Source organism: Strigops habroptila, chromosome 6, assembly GCF_004027225.2.
Source record: "Strigops habroptila isolate Jane chromosome 6, bStrHab1.2.pri, whole genome shotgun sequence".
Taxonomy (NCBI): domain Eukaryota; kingdom Metazoa; phylum Chordata; class Aves; order Psittaciformes; family Psittacidae; genus Strigops; species Strigops habroptila.
In genome coordinates, this window is record NC_044282.2 from 70,705,702 (window position 1) to 70,726,036 (window position 20,335).

General features: G+C 39.6%; 1 protein-coding gene across 2 annotated transcripts in view; it reads right to left on the reverse strand.

Moving 5' to 3' along the window:
- The window catches only part of PLCB1 (phospholipase C beta 1), a 397,627-nt gene that overhangs the window by 101,723 nt on the left and 275,569 nt on the right, over nt 1-20,335 (reverse strand). For both annotated transcript variants that reach the window (XM_030490899.1, XM_030490901.1), the window contains exons 10-12: nt 17,686-17,832; nt 9,529-9,686; nt 5,261-5,343 (exon numbers count right to left, since the gene is read on the reverse strand). In XM_030490899.1, the coding sequence (XP_030346759.1) occupies nt 5,261-5,343; nt 9,529-9,686; nt 17,686-17,832 (388 nt within the window). The remainder of the gene's footprint in view (nt 1-5,260; nt 5,344-9,528; nt 9,687-17,685; nt 17,833-20,335) is intronic.

Genomic DNA, 20,335 nt, shown 5'->3' on the forward strand with positions numbered 1-20,335 from the left:
ACACAGGGGCTTGGAGCAACCTGCTCTAGCGGAAGGTGTCCCTGCCCGTGGCAGGGGGTTGGAACTAGATAAGCATTAAGGTCCCTTCCAATCCAAATCATTCCTTGATCCGATGATTCTATGTGTAGTTTTGTTATACGTGCCTGTTTAAAATCTGCAGTATCTGAGCTTAGGTATCTTTAAAAGTTTCCCTTTTTGATACTCTGCTGAGGAGTCTTGATTAAAGGACAGGCTTATATTGCTTAATATAACTTCCTCAACTACTGTTAATGATGATCTGCATATCACTGAAGCTACACAAATGGTATAAGCGGTTTTGTTACCATGGAGCTCTTTTTCATGACAAACTAGAGCTCGGTGTACAGGAAAAAAAGAGTGCTCATTTCTCTTGCAAACTAGGAGTACAACAACTGCTGTGGCTAGTTTGTCATTAGCAACCAAGTGAGCACCTGCACTGCAGCTCTTGCTGGGGTCAGCAAGGCTAAACCAGAACTGACGTAAAGGCTGGGTGGCATTTGATACAGAAAATGTAATTTCCCCAAAATCAGCATTCTGGATGTCCCCTGAAGCAGATCTGGGTGAACCGGTCATTAGCTCAATCACTGACAAAATATATTGCGAGGAGGCTTTAAATTACTCCACAAAGCTATGCAAGTGCTGCATGCAGTTTAAATCACTGCAGCATCTCATGAATGCTTGCATTTGCATGCAGCTAATTCTGCAAAAAAAGCTAAAATCCACTTTTAGCCAAGGATGGAAAATTAAGATGAAGACAAGCAAGGCAGTGGAACTAAGAACCCACAAGGGAGAAGGCAATGGGAAGAATAGATCAGGTGTTAGCTATTTCAAACCACTAGCTACCAAGGAAAATAAAAGTACCTCACTCTAGTAGTACCTCACCCTAGTAAGCAACCAGACTGGGTATTTGTGATAGGTCAAGGGGTCATTATAGTGAATTTTAATTGTCTTCTCCACCAGTGTGTATTTGGAATAGACCTATGCTCTTAGAACCCAGAGAGTTCAAAGGACATCTCTTAGACTCAAAAGAGCTCTATTATTGAAATCGTAGTTATTAGATGTGACGTCAGCACACCAACTCCAAAATGAGCTCCTGATAGCAATCCTAAGAAAATATGCAAGAGTTAAATCTAGTAATTTTCAAGCTATCACCAAAGCTAGAACAAGTTCTTCTGATCTTCTATGTGTAATTACATGTTTACCTCAAGGAGAGCACAGTGAGAACTTCCAGTATTGCAAAAGAGAAAAATGTAATGCAACAGTATTTGGGGTTAGCGCATAAATTCCAGTGTCACTGCACCCCAGAGGCGAAGAAGGAAAAGGAAAATGTGAAAAACTAATGGGTTTTAATACCCTAAAATAAATCTTACAGTAGTAGACAAGGCAAATGTAGCAAAGTCTTGACATAATAAAATTACTTATTGCTATGAACTGGACTATATGCACAGGTCTTTTTGACAGCTCCTAAGAGGGAATAAAAAATATTTAAGTGTACCAGCCTTTAACTGAGAGGTAGAACCAGAGCAACAGGTTGAAATACCAACTTTTCTACATCAACTTATTCCCCCATTTGTGTTATGAAACAAAAAAGTAGGTATTTCCTCGTCCACATCTACCATTATTGGAAATTCTCTCAGCGTTGATGTGTTGTATTGAAAACTGACTGCCTGAAAAGGGCTGACATTATCCGCTTCATGATTTTTACTGTGCAGACATAGATGGGGAGCACATACACTAATTATATATGACCCCCAAATGTGCCAGAGTAAAGGAGACACCTGGAGGTATGGAAATACAAACTGGATTATGTTTTCATTACCGTTAATGTATTGCTTGTACTTTGTTTTACTGTGTTTGCATTATGCCTCCTATGAAGGTCAACCAGAGAGGCTCTTTGGCACTACTGCTCCTAACACTATGTTATTGTCACTTCTGCAGAGATACTTCTTCTGCATAAGACAAAGACACAGATGCTTCCCAGAAGAGTCTAAAATAATTTCAAGTGGAAGAAGAAAGTGATAAAAATCCTGTTAACGTTTGAAATAACAATTCCAGCAAGAAACCAGCAATATGAATAACTGTAATTAAATTTAATCTTGGAAGCAATCTTATATGGATACCGCTCAAGGATCACTTAACCTTTTTGCTATATCATCAGTGCATTTGTAATTATAGAGTGTCTGCTTTCAGACTTGCAGATTGCTTATCTTCTTGCAAGCCCAATTTCAACATCAAGGTCTTCTTGAGGTCTTTATAAGATTTTCAGGGAACTTGTCTATTTTTTTTTATAGAACCACATCTTTTCATCTCACATCTCATCTTTCTCTCTTTCTTTTTTCAGCCATGTTTTGGTGTCAATATAAATGATGGCATACATAAAGTTTTATCTATTCTAAAAGTTATATGCTTTCCTCTTTTATCTATTCTAAAAGTTATATGCTTTCCTCTTTTTCTAAACTTTTTAATGTATAAAAGCAGGCAAGAATGAATATACTACACAGTGCAGTTATAGTAAAGGAACTGAAAATTCTTCACATGCTATAAAGGTATTAGAGAGGAGTCCTTCAAGGAAAAGCACTGAAAGAAAGCAAAATGAGTTGATTAACACTACATGCTAATAAGTGATTTGTTCTCTGGTGGACAAAAAGAACCAGAAGGAAGAAAAACTGCATTTTAAGTCCAGTGGTGATTAACACTGTCATACCTATGGCGGTGATCTAAAACTTACTTACCTCTGATAATCAGTCTGTTTAAAAGCCATGAATAGAGAACACAGGCTAAAACCATCTTTTGGTTTAAACCAAAGGCAAAAAGGACCAACATTTCACACATGAATACTGACTCTAGTAACTTGAAAAATGGAAGAAAAAATTGGTCACCCCAAAGCAGGAATTGATATCACAGGATTTGTTTGACAGCAATTCTATAAAAGCAGTTAGCATTTTTTTGTTAATGCTTTGGGGAAAGTCCATCTTTAAGATCTAGGAGAAAAGCAACATTCCAAGTAAATGAAAAGACAAAAGGAACATTCCATGAAATTAAGTGAAGGTTTCTGCAAGTGGCATGACTAATTGCAGATTTCTCTAGCAACTAGTGAAGAAATGAAGGGATAATTGTAGCAGTTGGTAAAATAACTAGAAATTATTCTCAGCCAAAGCAAAATTAGAAATCACACACATTAAGTCTGATGATTTACTGCAGCAGCAAATAATAAATAGCAATAAAGCCTCAGAAAGAGAAAATACTTGATATTGTTTTTGCAGATTTGCTTTGCTAAAAACCCATGTCATAGCAATGCATGGAAAAGGACATCAAATAATACACTTGGGGATAATTCATTAATCCATCACTGGAGTTCTCTGGAGAGAGAGGTCCAGTGGTTTCTGTGGGGCAAACTGTAACGATCAGAGTAACACAGCAGTAGCTCTGTTCCCTCTTTGACAAATTCCTGCAGTATCACACCACCTTTAATTCTGACAGGGTTTCATCTCATAGTTTTAAAGCCACTTATGTATATAACTTACATCTGACAGGAATTTATTTTATACCTTTTTTTTTTAACTTCTTTACTCTCCTAAAATAGAACAGATCACCCTGGAATAGTTGAAGGTGTCTTAATGACTTTAAAGGGGAAAAAAAAGGTAACCCTTCTGGTTAAAATAAATTGGATGATGTTTTTTCTCTGCCTATAGTGAATGTATGTTTTAACAAATATGGAAGAACGAATACAAAATGTAATGCATTGAAGAATGATGGTTGAGATCTTTTCTGAAGACTAGAGGCTGCATTTGGAAACACTGAGAAGGGCATTGAGTTAAACCCTATAGCAGTAGGTAAGCATAAGCAAGTCCAAAGTGATCTAACTTACATCAAAAAGGAGTGGACTGACTAAAGAAATTAAATACAGTATCTGTGTGATCTTTCAGAGGAAGACAGAACTTACTAAGCAGGATTTAACAGGTAGCTGTTTGAATCATACCCATGTGGCCTTTAAATGTGTGCAGAGCAAGCACAGATTTGCCCACAGAAGCTAAACTCCTGCTGTAAGGTACAGAATCATAGAATCACTTAGGTTGGAAAAGACCCTTAAGATCAAGACCAACCATAAACCTAACACTGTCAAGTCCACCACTAAACCATGTCCCTAAGCACCACATCTGTATATACAGGTAGCACACAGGTAGAATAGGCCAGCTCTCAGATTTTAAACTTTTCTACCTATGTATTTTTTGATCTGTTTTGTCACATCTGTTCTTAAAAACATTCTTTCATAGCTGCTTCTACCAGTTCCTTCCCTTATGATGAGAATGTTCTTCCTAAAACAATGGAAAAGCGGTTAGCCCTCGCCCTTTTCCTCTTCAAGAAACAGAATTGCCAACATCTTTTCTGATTTGTGCTAAATCAGCTGCCCCAAAGATTACTTTTTATTTCACATTAGAACAACGACAAAAAAGAAGTTTCTCAGTCCAAACTGGCCCCAGAATTGTTGAAAATGTTTTCACAAACAGCAGAAAACGAAAGGGGAAAAGGCAGTGGAAGTTAAGGCACATGTTATGAGTCAATGTCATCTCATTTTGAGCTATTTGGTCTCTATATTCGAAACCAAAGTTAATGTAAAACTTAAAAAAAGAAAAATAAGACCTAGAATTGCAACAACCATAATAAATATATCAATGGGATAAATTTAGAAGTGGTCTCACTAATTTTTTCTTTTCTTACACAGAAAAAAATGTCCTTTTTTTGTAATAAAAAAAGGAAAGGAAAAGAAGACAGCTTAAGCAAATGGGTATTTTTTTTGGCAGAAACATTACAGTTCCTGGCCATTCATAGCACCTATTTTGGATTCCTAGTTGATCTATGGTTCTGGCCTCTACATCTAGCACACAAGAAACAGACCAAATTCTATGCAGAGAATAGGGTCATAAGCAGGTGAAATACAGCTTCTTTTTCTCTGATGAAGTACTGGTACAGCAGAACATACTGACACTGTAAAGTTTACACAGTCTGTCTCACAATTATTCAAACTCCCTCTTTCTTACAAAAGGTTCTAATTCAGGAAGGTTTTTAAGAACATGCCTGATTTGTTCTGATCATCTTGGTTACATAGGCTGATATGGGGTTTTCTGGACTAAGAGATGTTGGTCATTTCATACAATAAAAGTGCTACAAGTGCATACATTATTCTGTGTTTAGACCTTACAATAAATGTAACACCATACAGGAAAACATGGTAATTACTTACGAATCCACATGATTTTCGAAGGAAAGGAGGATTGGAAAGGGCGATGTCTTAAATGCACATTCAGCAATAGCTTCTATTACTTCCTAAAGAATCAAAATACATACAGTTACCAATTTATGTCTTTAAAGAAACAGGATGTTGGCCCTTGAAGACAGAAAAGACCCAAAGAGGTCTGAAATCATACCCAAACTGCCTGAAATAAGACCTTCTGTTCTAAACATACCAGAAAGCTCTGGAATGTGCTTTTGCAGCAACCAAATTCTTCAACCTGAACTGTAATCAAATCTCGAAACTGCCTGATGAGCCTCAAGCACTGCATTTCTCCAGAAATGACTTATGTCTGCCTAAATCAATAGTTTAAACATAAAACAGTCTTTGTGGGGAACCGTTCCATGCCTGAAGCTATGACTTTCATGAACTATTTTGCATAATAATAAACATGCTCTGACAAATACATATCTTCTAAACATCAGCAGCACAAGCACGTATCCATAAAATCCTTTGTTAATCTCATAAGTTTTAGTTCCCTCTTTTTTGATGAGAGAAATCCCTTTAAGGCAAAAGACAGAAAAACACTACTCAGTTAAAACAGTTGGCTGCATAGTAATTATCGAACAGAGGGCTCAGAAACTGAAACTTCTACATAAGTTTCCCTTCAGCTCTGATGGAAACCGACAACTGTAAATCCAGAAGAGGAATCGTTTGATAACACTAATTTTTGTGGGGTGCACACATAGTAATGCACTTACTGTTACAAATTACTCAGTGTTTCTCTATTGAAACACAAATCTTTTTTCAAAAGAACTTCTAAAATACCAAAGACCTTCCATATTGCTGTCAAATGCTGGTGTTTATAAGAACCTTAGACTCTGGAGTTTATAAAAACCCAGAAGCCTGTTCCCTCCCAAATCATAAGGAGGACCAAAACCTGAAAGATTTATTTTAAACAAGCCTCCTATGGGGATTTCTTTTGTCATTTTCTGTACTTTTAAAGGTTCAACTGAGAAGCATAACAGTAAGAAATCCACTTCCTAAAATGAAAGTTGAGCTTCTGGTACATTTTTCTGATGTTGGGTTGCAGAATCCAACACTGAAAGGAAAGCACAAGCCATTTCAAGATTTGCTGGTATGAGCTAGGATACAAACAAAAGTTAAAGTCTTCATGTAATTAGAACAAAACACAGCTCATGCACAACTTGTTGTAGTATCTCCTGTAAGATGAGAAACTAGCTCTCTCAGCACACACGGGTGGTGAATGACTATATTTAATAACCACAATTATTAGGTATTTAAATGCCTCACCTATAACTAATCACGTGCTTCAACTAAGAGCACTCCTAGTCTTTAAAGAAAGGCAAAGTATTTATTGGAAGACTAGTAAATGGTGCAGATAGTTGGGTGAAGGCAGGTAGAAAGCTGCAGTTTCACACCTGCAGTTCTCCTATAGGAGAATGCATGATGGAGTGATTCCTGCTGCACAGTTTCTTTCCAGCTCCAGTAAATCAGTAAGAGCTGGTTCCACCTTAACAGTGTCCAGAACCAGTGGGACTGCCAAAAGCATCTCAGGCAATTTTGCCATTACAAGGGAACAACAGGGCTGAGAACTGGGTTGCAAATACTGAGTCCTCCCATCTTGATGTTCTCCTCCCAGATCATTAGTGCTGGCACCCACCCCTTGGTTATGGAGGATCATGCAGACTTGAGAACACACGAGGCTGGATAGAAGTAGTACTGCTGAAAAGCAGTCCTCAGGCCTTTCTTGCTCCTACACACTGCTCAAGCTGTGGAGTAAAACCATACATTTATTTTCAACTGCAATCTCAACTGCAAAAAGAGAGTAAATCCTAGGGAAAATAACCTGGCAGAGTAAAATCAGGATTACACGGATGAAATCTGAGGATGAGAAGCTGAGGCATTGGTTCAGTGGAGAAACAGGTGTGCTGGTGGTTGAGTCTTGCACCGCATTCAAGTGTAAATGCAAATACTCTATGGTCAGAGAGGAACAACATGGTAAGTTCCATATTTGAGGCCAGCTGCAGAATGACTCACCTGAACAATGTCTCCTGGGTATATATAAAGTGCACAGATTCCTGGTTATGGCATGGAAAATACTGTTGGTTCCCCATAAGATCTCACCCTGGCAGCAGCTCACCGTATGCAGCTAGGAAAAACCTTACTGCTTTCTGTATGGCATGAAGCAAGATAAAAACCATCTAAACAAAGAAGCCCACAAAACCTCCAGCAACATAAGGATGGGGAGTATATATTGCTTCTGTCTCCATGCTTCAGAAAGCCTATCTGAGGCAGTGAAAACTGACAGACCAAACAGAAGCATCGTGTGCTGTGGTCACGCCAAAAGCGTGAGCTGATAAATGATTCAGCATTCAAGACCCAGTGATCACTCTGTATTGATTCACACACTTCTGACACATTATTTCACTATCATTCTGCTCCTCCTCAGCCAAGCAGCACACTTTGAGTGTTGAAAAGTCAATACATTTTTCTGTGTGGAGGAAAAAATACTTGCCCTGAAGTGACAGATGAAATATTCCTGCGTAGATTCAAAATACTTTCCAATATCAATCCTGCAGACACAGTGTCTAGGGTTACACATCTAAGTAACCAGCGATAATTCTCATTCCTGCTCATGATCCTTTTAAGAATCAGATTAACTTTGTTTTAAATTCCTGCTCATGACCAAAGGAGTTGAGAGGTATCTTCCTTAATTAAAGGACTTTCAGAGGCCAAATTCTGTGCCTATAAACATAATTGGCTTCACATAAACATAACTGGAAAGTAAATAACAAATGTGAGAGAAGGTTGTTTCATGCTTTCCTGTGATTAACTCAATCAGTGAAGAGTTAGAGAAAACAAATTGAAAAGAAAAGAGTATTCTGGTGTGAGTAAAATGAGGTGTTTTGTCTGTGTGGCAGTGTTGTTTGCTTTTTTCCCCTAAAAGAAGGCAAAAGAAACCCCTCAACAACTCATGCTTCAAGTGTGGGAGATATGCTTTAAAGCTGTAGCTAGCAGAAAAGCCACACCTAATGCCTATAACATAACCAAATTTAGCAATTATCATTTCTTTCCACATCATCTTGAACACAGGTAAGTCTAGAAACCTATTTCCGTAGTGAGTTGGTGTCTCAGATGAAGAATAATTTCTTCACACTTGAAAAACGATATCCTGATTATCATTATAAGCTGTGCTGACTACCAATCTTAGTATTATAGAACACCTCCATCGTGCCCCTCTAACACCCTGGATCAAAAACATCTTTAAGAATAACGAGAAGATAACAATTTAAAGTTATTGCTAAGGGTATAGTACCCACCTTTCATTACAGAGAAAGGAAATGGAAAACAAAATTCAGTAATACAGATGATATGTTTAGGGTTTGAATGACACAAATATTCCCTTGCAATCTCCAAAGATACTAATTTTACTTTTTCACCCTCCAGTGCTTCAGATCTGATCCCAATTATCAGGGATAAGGGTAACACTGCACACACTATTATTCTTTTTTTAAATTGTGACTATAATGCTGAGTGTCTGGACCCTGTGGGTGGGACCTGCCCATCTGGGCATGGGTAGCCTATTCTCTGCTCACAGGAACTTAAAGGCTTGCAAATTGTAGAGATTTCCATGATAGCTGCTGTTTCCTGCCTCAGTTCAGCACTTCTGTCTCCCACTCCCACTTACCAGGCAGTGAAGAGAGAAAGAGTACACTGATGCACTGCTTACTGCTGCTCAAATCCTTGTGGCCTTCATCTCAGCTCCCCTCCCTGCTGCATGCTATGGAACTGTAACACAAACCAGTCTTTCCTCCCCATCCTCCTGGCTCCAGATGCATCTGCAGACCCGTTCTACGCTGTGCAAAACCAGTTGTGGTTTTGGACCAGGTCTTTCAGCCCTGGCTGTGCTCTACCCTGTTTCTCTCCCTGTGAGATTTGCTAAAGGGACATGCACAGCAGTATAGACCTGGGCACTGAGCCCAGTCCCCAGATGGCACAGACTATCACGCCACGTAATCCTTTTTCCTCTGACTGCCATAATGACCAAGAACCTCTTCCTGTGTGAGGTCCAAATACTGCAACTCCTCTCCTCCAATGATTCTCCGCATGGTCTGAAACTTCTTAAAATATCTTTTTGCCCTCACATTTCTATTCCCTTCCACCTATGCAGTAACGTTCTAGCAATGCATTTGTGATGCATCTTATATGGAAGAAACCTCCCCAGCTGAAGAGATCAGTGAGCTGCACGGCCGTACCTTGAAGGATATTTCAGTTGTCATAGTGAATCCGTGTGTAATGACCGGCTCTTCCTCAGCTGTTCGTCCTTTCCAGCAGTCCAGCTCCACACAGCGGCAGCCTGACAAAAGCACTTGCCGATACATCTCCACCGATGAGTTACCGGCCAGCTGTCCAGCTACAACAGCACAAGGACATGGAAATAGGGAAGTAATTTGGCACCTTGGGAATAAATACAAATGAGCTAATAATAATTAGAGTTAACAGGATCTTTTGCCCTTGGCTGAGAGGAATAACACTCAAAGGCACTCAAAGAAAGCGTAAGACCGCAATGGAAACAACTTAGGCAGAGTCAGTGTCGTGGTTTGGATTCTGCCCTCATTTAGACTGCTGTGTGTGAGGAGAAATAACTAATTGAAACCAATTAAAAAACTTCTGATGGACAGCACTGAATACAGAAAGGGAAAGGGAAAAAGAAAGGGAAAGGTAAAGAACTTAGTTCTAAAAGACTCTTATCCTTTGACAAGCAATGTGAAATTCAGAGGTGACTCAGGACAGCAAGATCATATTTTCTCACAACATGCAATACAGTTTAGTACAGGATAAACCAAACCTCCTGCAGAGCCACTGATGGTACCATGATGAGGTCTCAAATCAATATTTAATACACTAATCGCCACACTGAGTTGGTCAGTTGGATTTTCTGATGTGATATTGCATTATGAAGTGTTCAAAACCCACATAGATGAGGCCCTCAGTGACATGGTTTACTGGTGGTCTTGGCAGTCCTGAGGTAATGGTTGGACTTGATGATTGTAAAGGTCTTTTCCAACCTAGCTGATTCTATGATTCAATTATGTAGGGAGAAATTCAACTGAACTACTAGTTTCCAACAATGACACAATAAAAATCTAAAAATAAACAAGGAAAATTTAGCTTTTCCCAAACTCAAAAAGTATTAAAAAAAAAAATCCACAAAAAAATCCCTCAAACCAACAAAGAAGTCCAGTTGTATTCAGGGAAGAATATCCAGTCAGGTGTCTTCATCTGCTGCAACAGGTTTGATTCCAGTCATATGGATAGAAATGTCTTGCAGCAGGGAGGTAACGGTATGGGAAAAAGGCTTACTGCTTGTTTTACATGTGAGGAAAATGGATGCAGTTTCCTGCTTCCTAGAAGACTTCCTGAGAAGACCTTCTCAGATTTCTAAACAGGAATTCACTTGGCATTTTAAGGAGGCAGGGAGTTCATTTAAGCTAAAGAATCTTCGCTGATGGGGGACATATAAATAATTTCTTCAAATTGGTATATAATATAATGCAGATTTCTCTAATCTTCATTTTATTTTCTCTGTGGCTCTGTGTTTAGGTTTTATGCTGGGAATTACACATGTTGGGTTTTGCTTCACTAAATAGCACTGTCTGCTTTCTCTGGGTTCTACCTTCCACTAAAAACTGTAACAGAAAACATTTTCTGTCTGAAAATTCCTGTTTACTGTTTGTGTCTGATACATGAGCTGGAGCAACCATAAATACTCTGCAAGGTATTAACGCTACTGCTGTTGAAATCCAAAAGATTTCTCAGCTCCTGGTAGAACCAATGGGAAATATATGTTAATAACAGAAGAATTTGGCCAGTGCTGGAAAGTTCTGAAAATCCAAATGGAGTCAGCAAAGTGACAACCTGTCTTTCTTCTTTTTACTTCACTTTTCCTGTGTTTCCCCTTTGATTATGGCAGACTATCTTTACTTACATAAAAGCCTTTTTGGTGCAATCTCAGTATCTGGGTTAAGCAGTGGCTCTTTTTCTTTGCAGGATGCAAACGAGCATGAGCACGGATCATGGTACAACAGCAGAAATTTCAGTGTATTCATCCCTAAGCATCTGCTTGTGAACATTTTGCTCTCATTATATGGATCTGCTAAACTCTGCTGCCTAAAAACTACATTCACTTAAAAACCTGTTTTCATGTTGTCTTTCTTTTCCCTCGAAGCATATTGAATTTGGATTAACAAACTATTTTATGATTAACAAACTCCACTATACTTCCTGAGAGACTATGGGCCATTATTACTGCTAAGTGTTTCAGACTACAAGATCTTTAACCTTCAAAAGTGCTTAAGTAAATCATGACACGCCTCACTTGCCACATGACACTTCTCCACACTACCTTATTAATAAGGCTCAGACGTTTTGGAAGGATTCCTGCTAAGGATAAGAGGATATTCAACCTCCAAACCATTCAATCTTCAGAAAGGCTCCCAGCCACAGTGCAAATGCTAGCAAATGTTTTAATAGTCTCAACAGCTTATTTTTTCTGAAATACAGAATATTAGGAATGTTCCCTCAAACGTTTTTTGCATATATCATTTATCAGTTTCTGGTTTGAGTCTCTATTTGCATCTTTTCCTAACCAGCCCTTAAACAGATGCATTCTAACATGGGCTAACACAGACACCAAAGGGAATTCTTCCAGTATGGTATTTTTCATATCCTGATTACAGAGCAATTTTTTAAGACTAGAAATTGAAAGCAGTATGTCTTTCCTTATATAATACATACAGAATCTACAGTAATACCATAGCTGTATCCCATTACCCTACACTGAGCAAGGAGAAACAGATTTTGACAAAATCCTGCTTTTCTAAAAAACATAATTGGCCAAATCATATCTAAGAAAACAAGCCTGTGCTGACTGATATAAGCTGAGGACATGACCCATGTTTCTCCATACAGATCAGTTTCACACCTCTGTAACTTCAAGCTGTTCATTTCTCAGCAACTGCATCCTTGTGGGGTTCATTCATCACTGTTTTTCCAAGTGACAGTTATTTGCAATACATGGACTTGAAATTTAGTTACCATTTTAAGATAAGTATCGTCCCAAATCTGGGGGATATTTGGATCCAGGAATGTGAGGTCACCTCACTCTTCACTGCTCTAGAACACAGGCTGCTTCTGCCTCTGGGCCCACCCACAGCACCACCTTCTCCCAGCAGGAAGGGCCGGTATATTCCCTTTGCCGTGCACAAGCACAAGTTGCTAAACCTCTATTCAGGCAAGTCCTGGAAAAGCAATCAGTGCTCCAGATCACACGCTGCAGTTTGCAATGTGCAAACTCAGAGCCCCGGACTGCTGGGAGTCCGGCTCTTGGCTCCAGCAGCACCAGAAGGCGCTGGCGGCTGAATCAGTTTTAAACACAGTACATTTATCTGAATTTATTTTCCTTCTGAGCTATCTTGCCATGCACAGGACAAGAGAATTAGACCCCACACTGTGACACGTTCTGCTACTGCTTGTACGTAACTCAAAATAAGGCTCTCACCCTATGGCTGTTATTTATAACACTTCACACTGGACCGAAGCAGGACGTGCAGTCAGGCTCGCTCCAGCCAGCAGCAGGAATACACTTGCTGTCAGTATTGATTTGGGCCCACCCAAGCAGAAGATGCAACACCTGCGTCTGCCAGGAGCGCTGGGGCTGGCCAGCCTCTGGGTTTGCAATCCTGCTCAGCCCCTAGCACAGCCGGGGCAGCTCCAACGCTGCAGCCAGGCTATGGGACGGATGTTATCTGGCACGGGGTGCGTGGGGTAACCCTCACCCTAGCTGTGGGATCCGCTTGAGAAAGACACTGCATGACCAGCTGAGGCTCTACAACTGCAGCGAGGGAGTGTGACCCACAGGGACCTACTTACAGAGCCCCTCCCTTGCTGCCAGCTCTCTGCATCTTTGTCTTACGATTTGAGCTATTTGAAGATGCTGCTATTGACGTCAGAGAGGTTACCTCATCCTCAACACAGTTTTATCCTCCTTAAAGAAGGTTGAGAAGATAATATATCTCTCATTTCAATATGCTTCATATAACATATGCCTCATCTCAATATCCTTCAACTTGTTGGCCTAAAGAGGTAAATTAGAGGGGATCTGGAAAGCTCTCTAAGCAGTAGTGAATGAAATATTACTTAAAGGAAACAAAAGTTTCATGATCTTGACTCTTCTTCTCCTTCCTGAGGGTCCAGTTAGATCAGACCAAACAGTATACTCTTTTAAACTCTTTATGCTCACCTCTGCTGCTACGGGAGGCAAGCTGCCTCTGGAAATTTTGGTGTCAGTTACTGATCTGTATTTGAATAATAAATTTTGCCTTAAGGATACAAGCTATATGGTTTTTTTTCTCTCTCTTTTACAAGGTTTCCAGTCACTTTTAAAAGTAAAAATTCCCTCACCTAGAGTATGGCTTAAGAAAAAAGGAACTGGCATGGGTGGAGCTAGTAAGGGAGGGCAGGTACCCCTTAAGACAACAAAAAGATAAACTGGGTTTTAACAGTATTAGTATGAACACTCATCTCTCAAAATTAGAGCAGTCATGTGAAAACATGACAAGCTCAACATGACCCAGCAGTGTGCACTTGCAGCCCAGAAAGCCAACTGTATCCTGGAGAAGAGAAACTCCAGGGAGACCTTACAGCAGCCTTCCAAGGCCTAAAGGGGCCAACAACAAAGCTGGAGAGGGGTTTTTACAAGGGCCTGTAGTGACAGGACAAGGGGGGTGGCTTTAACCTGACAGAGGGGAGATTTAGATTAGATATTAGGAAAAAATACTTCCCTGTGAGGGTGCTGAGGCGCTGGCACAGGGTGCCCAGAGAAGCTGAGGCTGCCCCATCCCTGGCAGTGTTCAAGGCCAGGTTGGACACAGGGCCTTGGAGCAACCTGCTCTAGTGGAAGTTGTCCCTGCCCGTGGCGGGGGGCTGGAACCGGTTGATCTTTAAGGTCCCTGCCAATGTAAACCTTTCTATGACTCTATGAAGCTGTGAAGATACTGTTTTGGAGGCTTTGAAGGCGAAGAAGATTTCAAGGAAGCACTGAATAGAGATAATAAGCAGCAACAGTTATGACTGAGGAATTGCTGAGATCAGAAAAGCTGGACAACTGTAAAGGAGAGGCCACAGCAGCAATAAAGAAGGAGAGAACATGCCCCTCATGAGACATTTTTCTACAAACAGCTGAAAGTACTGGCCTGTAAGGAGGGAAGCAGATGCTGAAGGTGAATGGGGCAGCCCCACGTTGGCTATGTGCACCAAACTGATAGCTCTGCAACCTACTGCTACTATAGTTATTCCTTTTAGCCAAAGACAAAACATATGTTAAAGGCCTGTGATTTTCATATTTTGAATTTCACATACACCATCATGTTCATAAATGTTCATAGGCACCAAAGTGTGCAACTCTGATGATGATACATTATCATTTGTCTTTGACTTTGGGTGCTGCTGAGAGAAAAGCTGCAAAGTCACTCCCCACTGTGACAACAGCAGTAACCTGAGGTGAGACTGGTGAGAAACCAGAAAAAATGCAGGGTTGCACATTAAGGGTTCAAAGCAGTAAATCAATAAATATGACAGCAGTGAGAACAAAGATGAGAGACAGTAAAAAAAAGTTTCCAAAAGAGGACATTTCTTTAAGCTGGCCTTGATTCACTATAAATCACTTCTTCCTTCATGGAGTTTTACCTTCGTTCTTAAAAATTGCATTTCCCTACGAAAAAGTAAGCAGTAACACTTCTAAATAAATAATCAGGACTTGATGTACTGCCAAGGGTTTCTACCAAAGGCTAGGAAAATCATCAGCATAATTAAAAATAAATTCAGAGTGTGCACATGTTTCTTTTTATGTTATAACGTTTCTCGGTGCATGCTTTTTCTGGGTTTAAAAACTAACAAAGGGAGAGATAATTGGTAGGGCATTAAGCACAGTAATCATGAAGTATTGCTAGATTGAATGGATTTCTTATTGTCCTAATAATTATTACATGACTACATGCTATTTCACATGTCCAGAGAGGGCAGAGGTGCTACCAGAGCTTCCCTTCCAAAGCTAAGGGCACTTGAGTAGCCCTTTTGAAATCTTCTTGGGAAAAAGAACAGTCTGCCACTATTAATTTTATTCATTTTACTAAGTCCTTGCTGGAAGAAAGCCAATGGCAATGTGACTGCTGTATCCGGTCTAGCCTCTAAGCAAAAGCTAAGGGTGTCAGTTTTTGTAATACACAGATCAAAATCAAATCATTAATCCCACTGTCGGCCAGCTGCCACACAGTAACTGAACATAATGAACCACTAAAAGAGAAAGACATGCGTTTTGTGCCTGTAAATGTGAAAATACATACTCTGAAATGGAATTTGAAAGAGATTCAAACTTATTTTGCACTATTCCCTGAATTTACTCTGATTTACTCCCGCCAATTTACTAAGCCAGGGATATTATGTTAAGACTGAAGATCATACTTCCAAACATAGATTCTGAAATTAGTTAGAAATGCGGGCAAGGAAAATTGCAGATGCAATCTGAGATGATTTGCAGAATTTCACATACAAGTGAAAGCGAATCTGGAGAGTTTCAAGGTAAACTTTCTTCTGCAATAATTAAATATGTCACTTGTGGTGCAGTTAAAACATTTAGATTAGGTTGGATTGTGAATTCCTATCCTTAATTCTTTGTTCTTTGGCTTCTGTGCTTCCAGACCTTTAGAACATGACTCTCTTCTGATCAGCCCTGACCAAAATCAGTGGTATGGTACTGGCCATAAATTTATGCTGGTAGAGGGGAGAGCAGTATTCTATCTCCTTCAAACCAACTTCAAACTGCATCATCTGTCCTCCCTGTGGGCCTATGCTTCCCACATTAGTTCAACAGCTTTACTGTTTTCTTCCAGAAAAGCTGCAGCATTTGGCTTAAGTGAGTCCTAATCCTCCCTGACAGAACAAAGTCCATCTTGGAGGTAAGAGGCCTGCAAAATATCATAATTAAAAATTGCTTTTCCTTTGGACATGTCTGCACTCTTCCAACAAGTATAAATTTCTGTATATTGGAATCATAACTTAAAAGTGGCCACACTGATTTTCACTCCTTTTAATTCAGAGGAACAAAATAGCTGTCAAGCCAAATACTTATATGACAAGTTTTTAGCAGAAAACATATTTCACAGCCAAGATATAAACCTCTGAAAAATGGTGTCTAATGGAAACAATGACAGCTTGTTCACTTATGAAAGCACTAGAAGGTGCTGTAGAAAGTGCTATAACAAACACAAACCAGATGAAAGTAACTACCAAGTGGTCTGTTTAAGTTGGGCATCACCACTGCATGGTTTTGTTTAGGTTTTGGCATACCGACATCCTGAAGAACTTGGGTCAGTTAAGGGAAGTCTGTTAATAACGTTAAAAGCTCACATTATCCATGAGCCATGTTTTTAGCACACACTGTAGTATTACTTCCTCTTTTTTATCATAATGCTAAGTCATTAGCAAACATGGCAAGACAAAGCAAACATCAAATCAAACAGAAGAGAACTCCCTGTGCACATCTGCCTCTAAAAAATGTTTGTTCCTACATAAACTAAACTAAAATAGTAAATTTACAATTATTTTCTTACACGTTGACAGCATCTTAGACTAGAAAATGAGTGCCTAAAGTTGGATTCTTCAACTGTCTTAGGTTTTTGGAATCTTAAAGCATTGTTGACTTTGCTGTGCAAACAATGCAATTCAAACTCATTAATTCAAATTAACGGGAGCTTCTGGGTGCTCAGCCTTTTAAACACATGACAACACCTACAGATTTCAGCTCAGTCATTGGATATAGTCAGAGACTAGATTTCCATTCCTTGCAGATACAAATGGACTGTCAGAAAGCTATGTGCCATGTTGGGACCTCTCAACCTCTGAATCAAAGCAGATTTCACGGAGCTCAACAAACTGCCAGATTTACTGTTTAGGGGCAAATTTATTAGCTATAGAGATGTTTCCCATATTCTGCTTCACATAGTTGTTTGGCTATCCTTAGTTGTCATAAAAAGTCCGTTGTTCCCTCTCCTTCCAAAACAGGACCATAATCTAGAATCCTATCTAAGTTGAGGGAAACTTCCCACGGACTTCACTGGGTTTCAGACCAGACCTTTACAACAACTGCTACCCACTTATATAAAAAGTGTAATAAAAGTGCATTTAATGTATGTGTGTAACAGCTAGAACAATAATCATGTGTTACCCTTGCTCCCCTGAAGATTAAGCTCCATCATTGTTTACTGCTGAAGTTTTTAGTATATTTTACAGTATCACTGCAAATATGCTATGATTTTTTTTTTAAGATAAGAAATCAGATCTTTCTAACATTGTACCTGTGAGGTAGGTGTTGTGTGAGGAATTGATGAAATAGTGTGACAGTGGTTGAGACATATCTTCATTTAAATCCAGTTTCTCAGGTGGAACAACGCCGTTTTCTTCTCCACTCAGATATCGCATAAATCCATCCACTGATATCTGTCCTGAGAGAAACACAGATCCAGGGAAAACACCAATTAATTTCAAGTACGGATTTTGTGACTTACAGATGTTATGCTCAACATAGTCTTCCACAAGGGTGCGTGTGAAAGATCATATAATCATCAGACTGGCCTTCATCTAGTTATTCATATATTCCTTTGTTACTCTTACCTCATTTTCAGCCCTATTAGTTGCAGGTAACACACACCCCTTTACCTGTACCAAAGATACATAACTTCATAATCAGTGTCTACACATAATCAAGGGCACTGGGGAATCACACTTACAGAGGGCTACAAGAACAGAGAAAATAAATCAAAGCCTATCGAGCTAAGGAGTCTTCTAGGGAAAAAGAAAGCTTGCTTTCCAGAGGAATCCCAGAAACCAGCAAACAGAGCACCATACAAAGGAACAGGTAACTTTGACCTCCCTTGAATGTGACTCAATGGGTATATGAATGCAAGCAAAGCAAATGAACCACCTTTCAAGCGGGAACTAAGCTTTGCTTTGTAATTTTTATATTTGTCTTTCAATTCATATTTCACTGCAGTGCCAATGTAAATGATCATTTCATATGCTGCTGGCAAATTAGAAAGCTGTGTCCTATCCTCAGCCTAAATATCTCCATTCATCTCAGTGGAGCTGTGCTTATTACATCAGGATGAATTTCTCTGTCAAGCCTTCCACACAAAGTTGATTTTAGGGTGTCAACTGGTACATTTAGACTAAAAAAAGATATAATCCAGTAGTCCATATTTGAAGAGTAATGCTTAACTGAATGAATCTGAGGCATTTTTCTTTGCCTGGTATTTTTGTTATTTTGTCTAGATTTCATCTGTAGATTTACTCAACCACATAGGTTTAGTTAACTCAGGTACTGCCTACAGTAAAAGAGATCTTCCCAATCTCTGAGGAATCTTGAAGCATCTGACTCTCAACAGTGAGAATTTCTTACCTTTTGTCCCCAGCCCAAAATATTCAGCATAGCATCTCTATAAAATGCCGACTGACTTTGGCATTTAATAATGGAAGACACCAGATCTATTCCTAACTCTGCTACTATCTCCTTTTAGGGTCAATCCCTTTCAATTCTAAAAAAACATATAAACTTAGAGATATTTTTCATATGCTTATGAAAAAGTAAAAGGCATCTTTGTAAAGCTTGTAACCACAGGATGCAAATACAGCATGTAAAGCACTTACTCAAAATCTGTGCTTGGACCCTAGGATTTGGGTCTGGACCAGAGAGCAGAAGACGTAACAGTCTTAAGTTCAGATGCCTCATTTTCATAACAACCCAAGATGGTGGGACTAAATGAACCTATTCATACCACAAGGAATGCAGTGACAATACAGAGCAATGCAATTATCATTCATTCTCATGACAACAATTACAAGATGGTTGAAAGGAAAACCATCAAGTCCATCCACTATTTTAAGACTGTAATCTAAGTGTAATCTTGTCAGGCTCCACAGCTGCTTTCTTATAGAGTAATTAATCATCCACAGAGGCCTATATACTTTCCTTTGCGCAAGAAAAAGTGTAAGATGGAGAAAATGAGGAAGAAACCCACCACTGAGGTTTTCCATGAAAGTAAAGATTTCTGAACAACCTATCTGCTGTGTGAATCTACTAGAGAAACATTCTGAATGTGAACAGTATCAGGTGCTATCACAGAGTTACCTTGAGCTAAAATCTATTTAAGAGAAACACTCTGCACCAAGTTCACTGGGATACAGATATGGTCTGTGATGTACATTCAGATCACACTAGCAACATCATGCGGGAAAAAAATGGGTAAGATCCAAACAGGACAGCGGCTACACTGGGAACCAGCAAAGCTATGCCACGTTACAGTGATTTCCAGCTTTTGATGTTTGAGACAGCTCATCCAGAGTCATTTTCAATATCTCTGTGTTTTCTTAAATGTGCCCCTTTCAGCCAGACTAGAAGTTTTAAAGTTGCTTTGTCATTGCTGCTCCAGGCTAAAATGAAATATAGTAGTTTTCATAAACACAATTCCTCAAAAAAAATGTGGCATCATAACGGCAGTGTTCAGAAAGAAAGGCTTCCATTTTGTTATACAGATACTGAGGCTGATTCATGTAGACATAGTATTCAAACATATGAAAGCAATCTCTGTGTTTAATCCTCAGAGCATGCCTGAAAAACAGGGTCCTTGCAGTCCCTGTTTTTCAGATGAAGACCTGAAGCTAAGGATAAATTAACTGACTGAGCAATACCCCATGGAAAACCTGTGGGTTAAGCTGGGAGTTGAACTGTACAATCTCTTGAAGCCTGTTTGAACGAACTTCTTCTCAATGAGGGTGGTGAGGCGCTGGCACAGGGTGCCCAGAGAAGCTGTGGCTGCCCCATCCCTAGCAGTGTTCAAGACCAGGTTGGACGCAGGGGCTTGGAGCAACCTACTCTAGTGGAAGGTGTCCCTGCCCGTGGCAGGGGGTTGGAACTGGATGAACTTTAAGGTCCCTTCCAACTCAAACCAT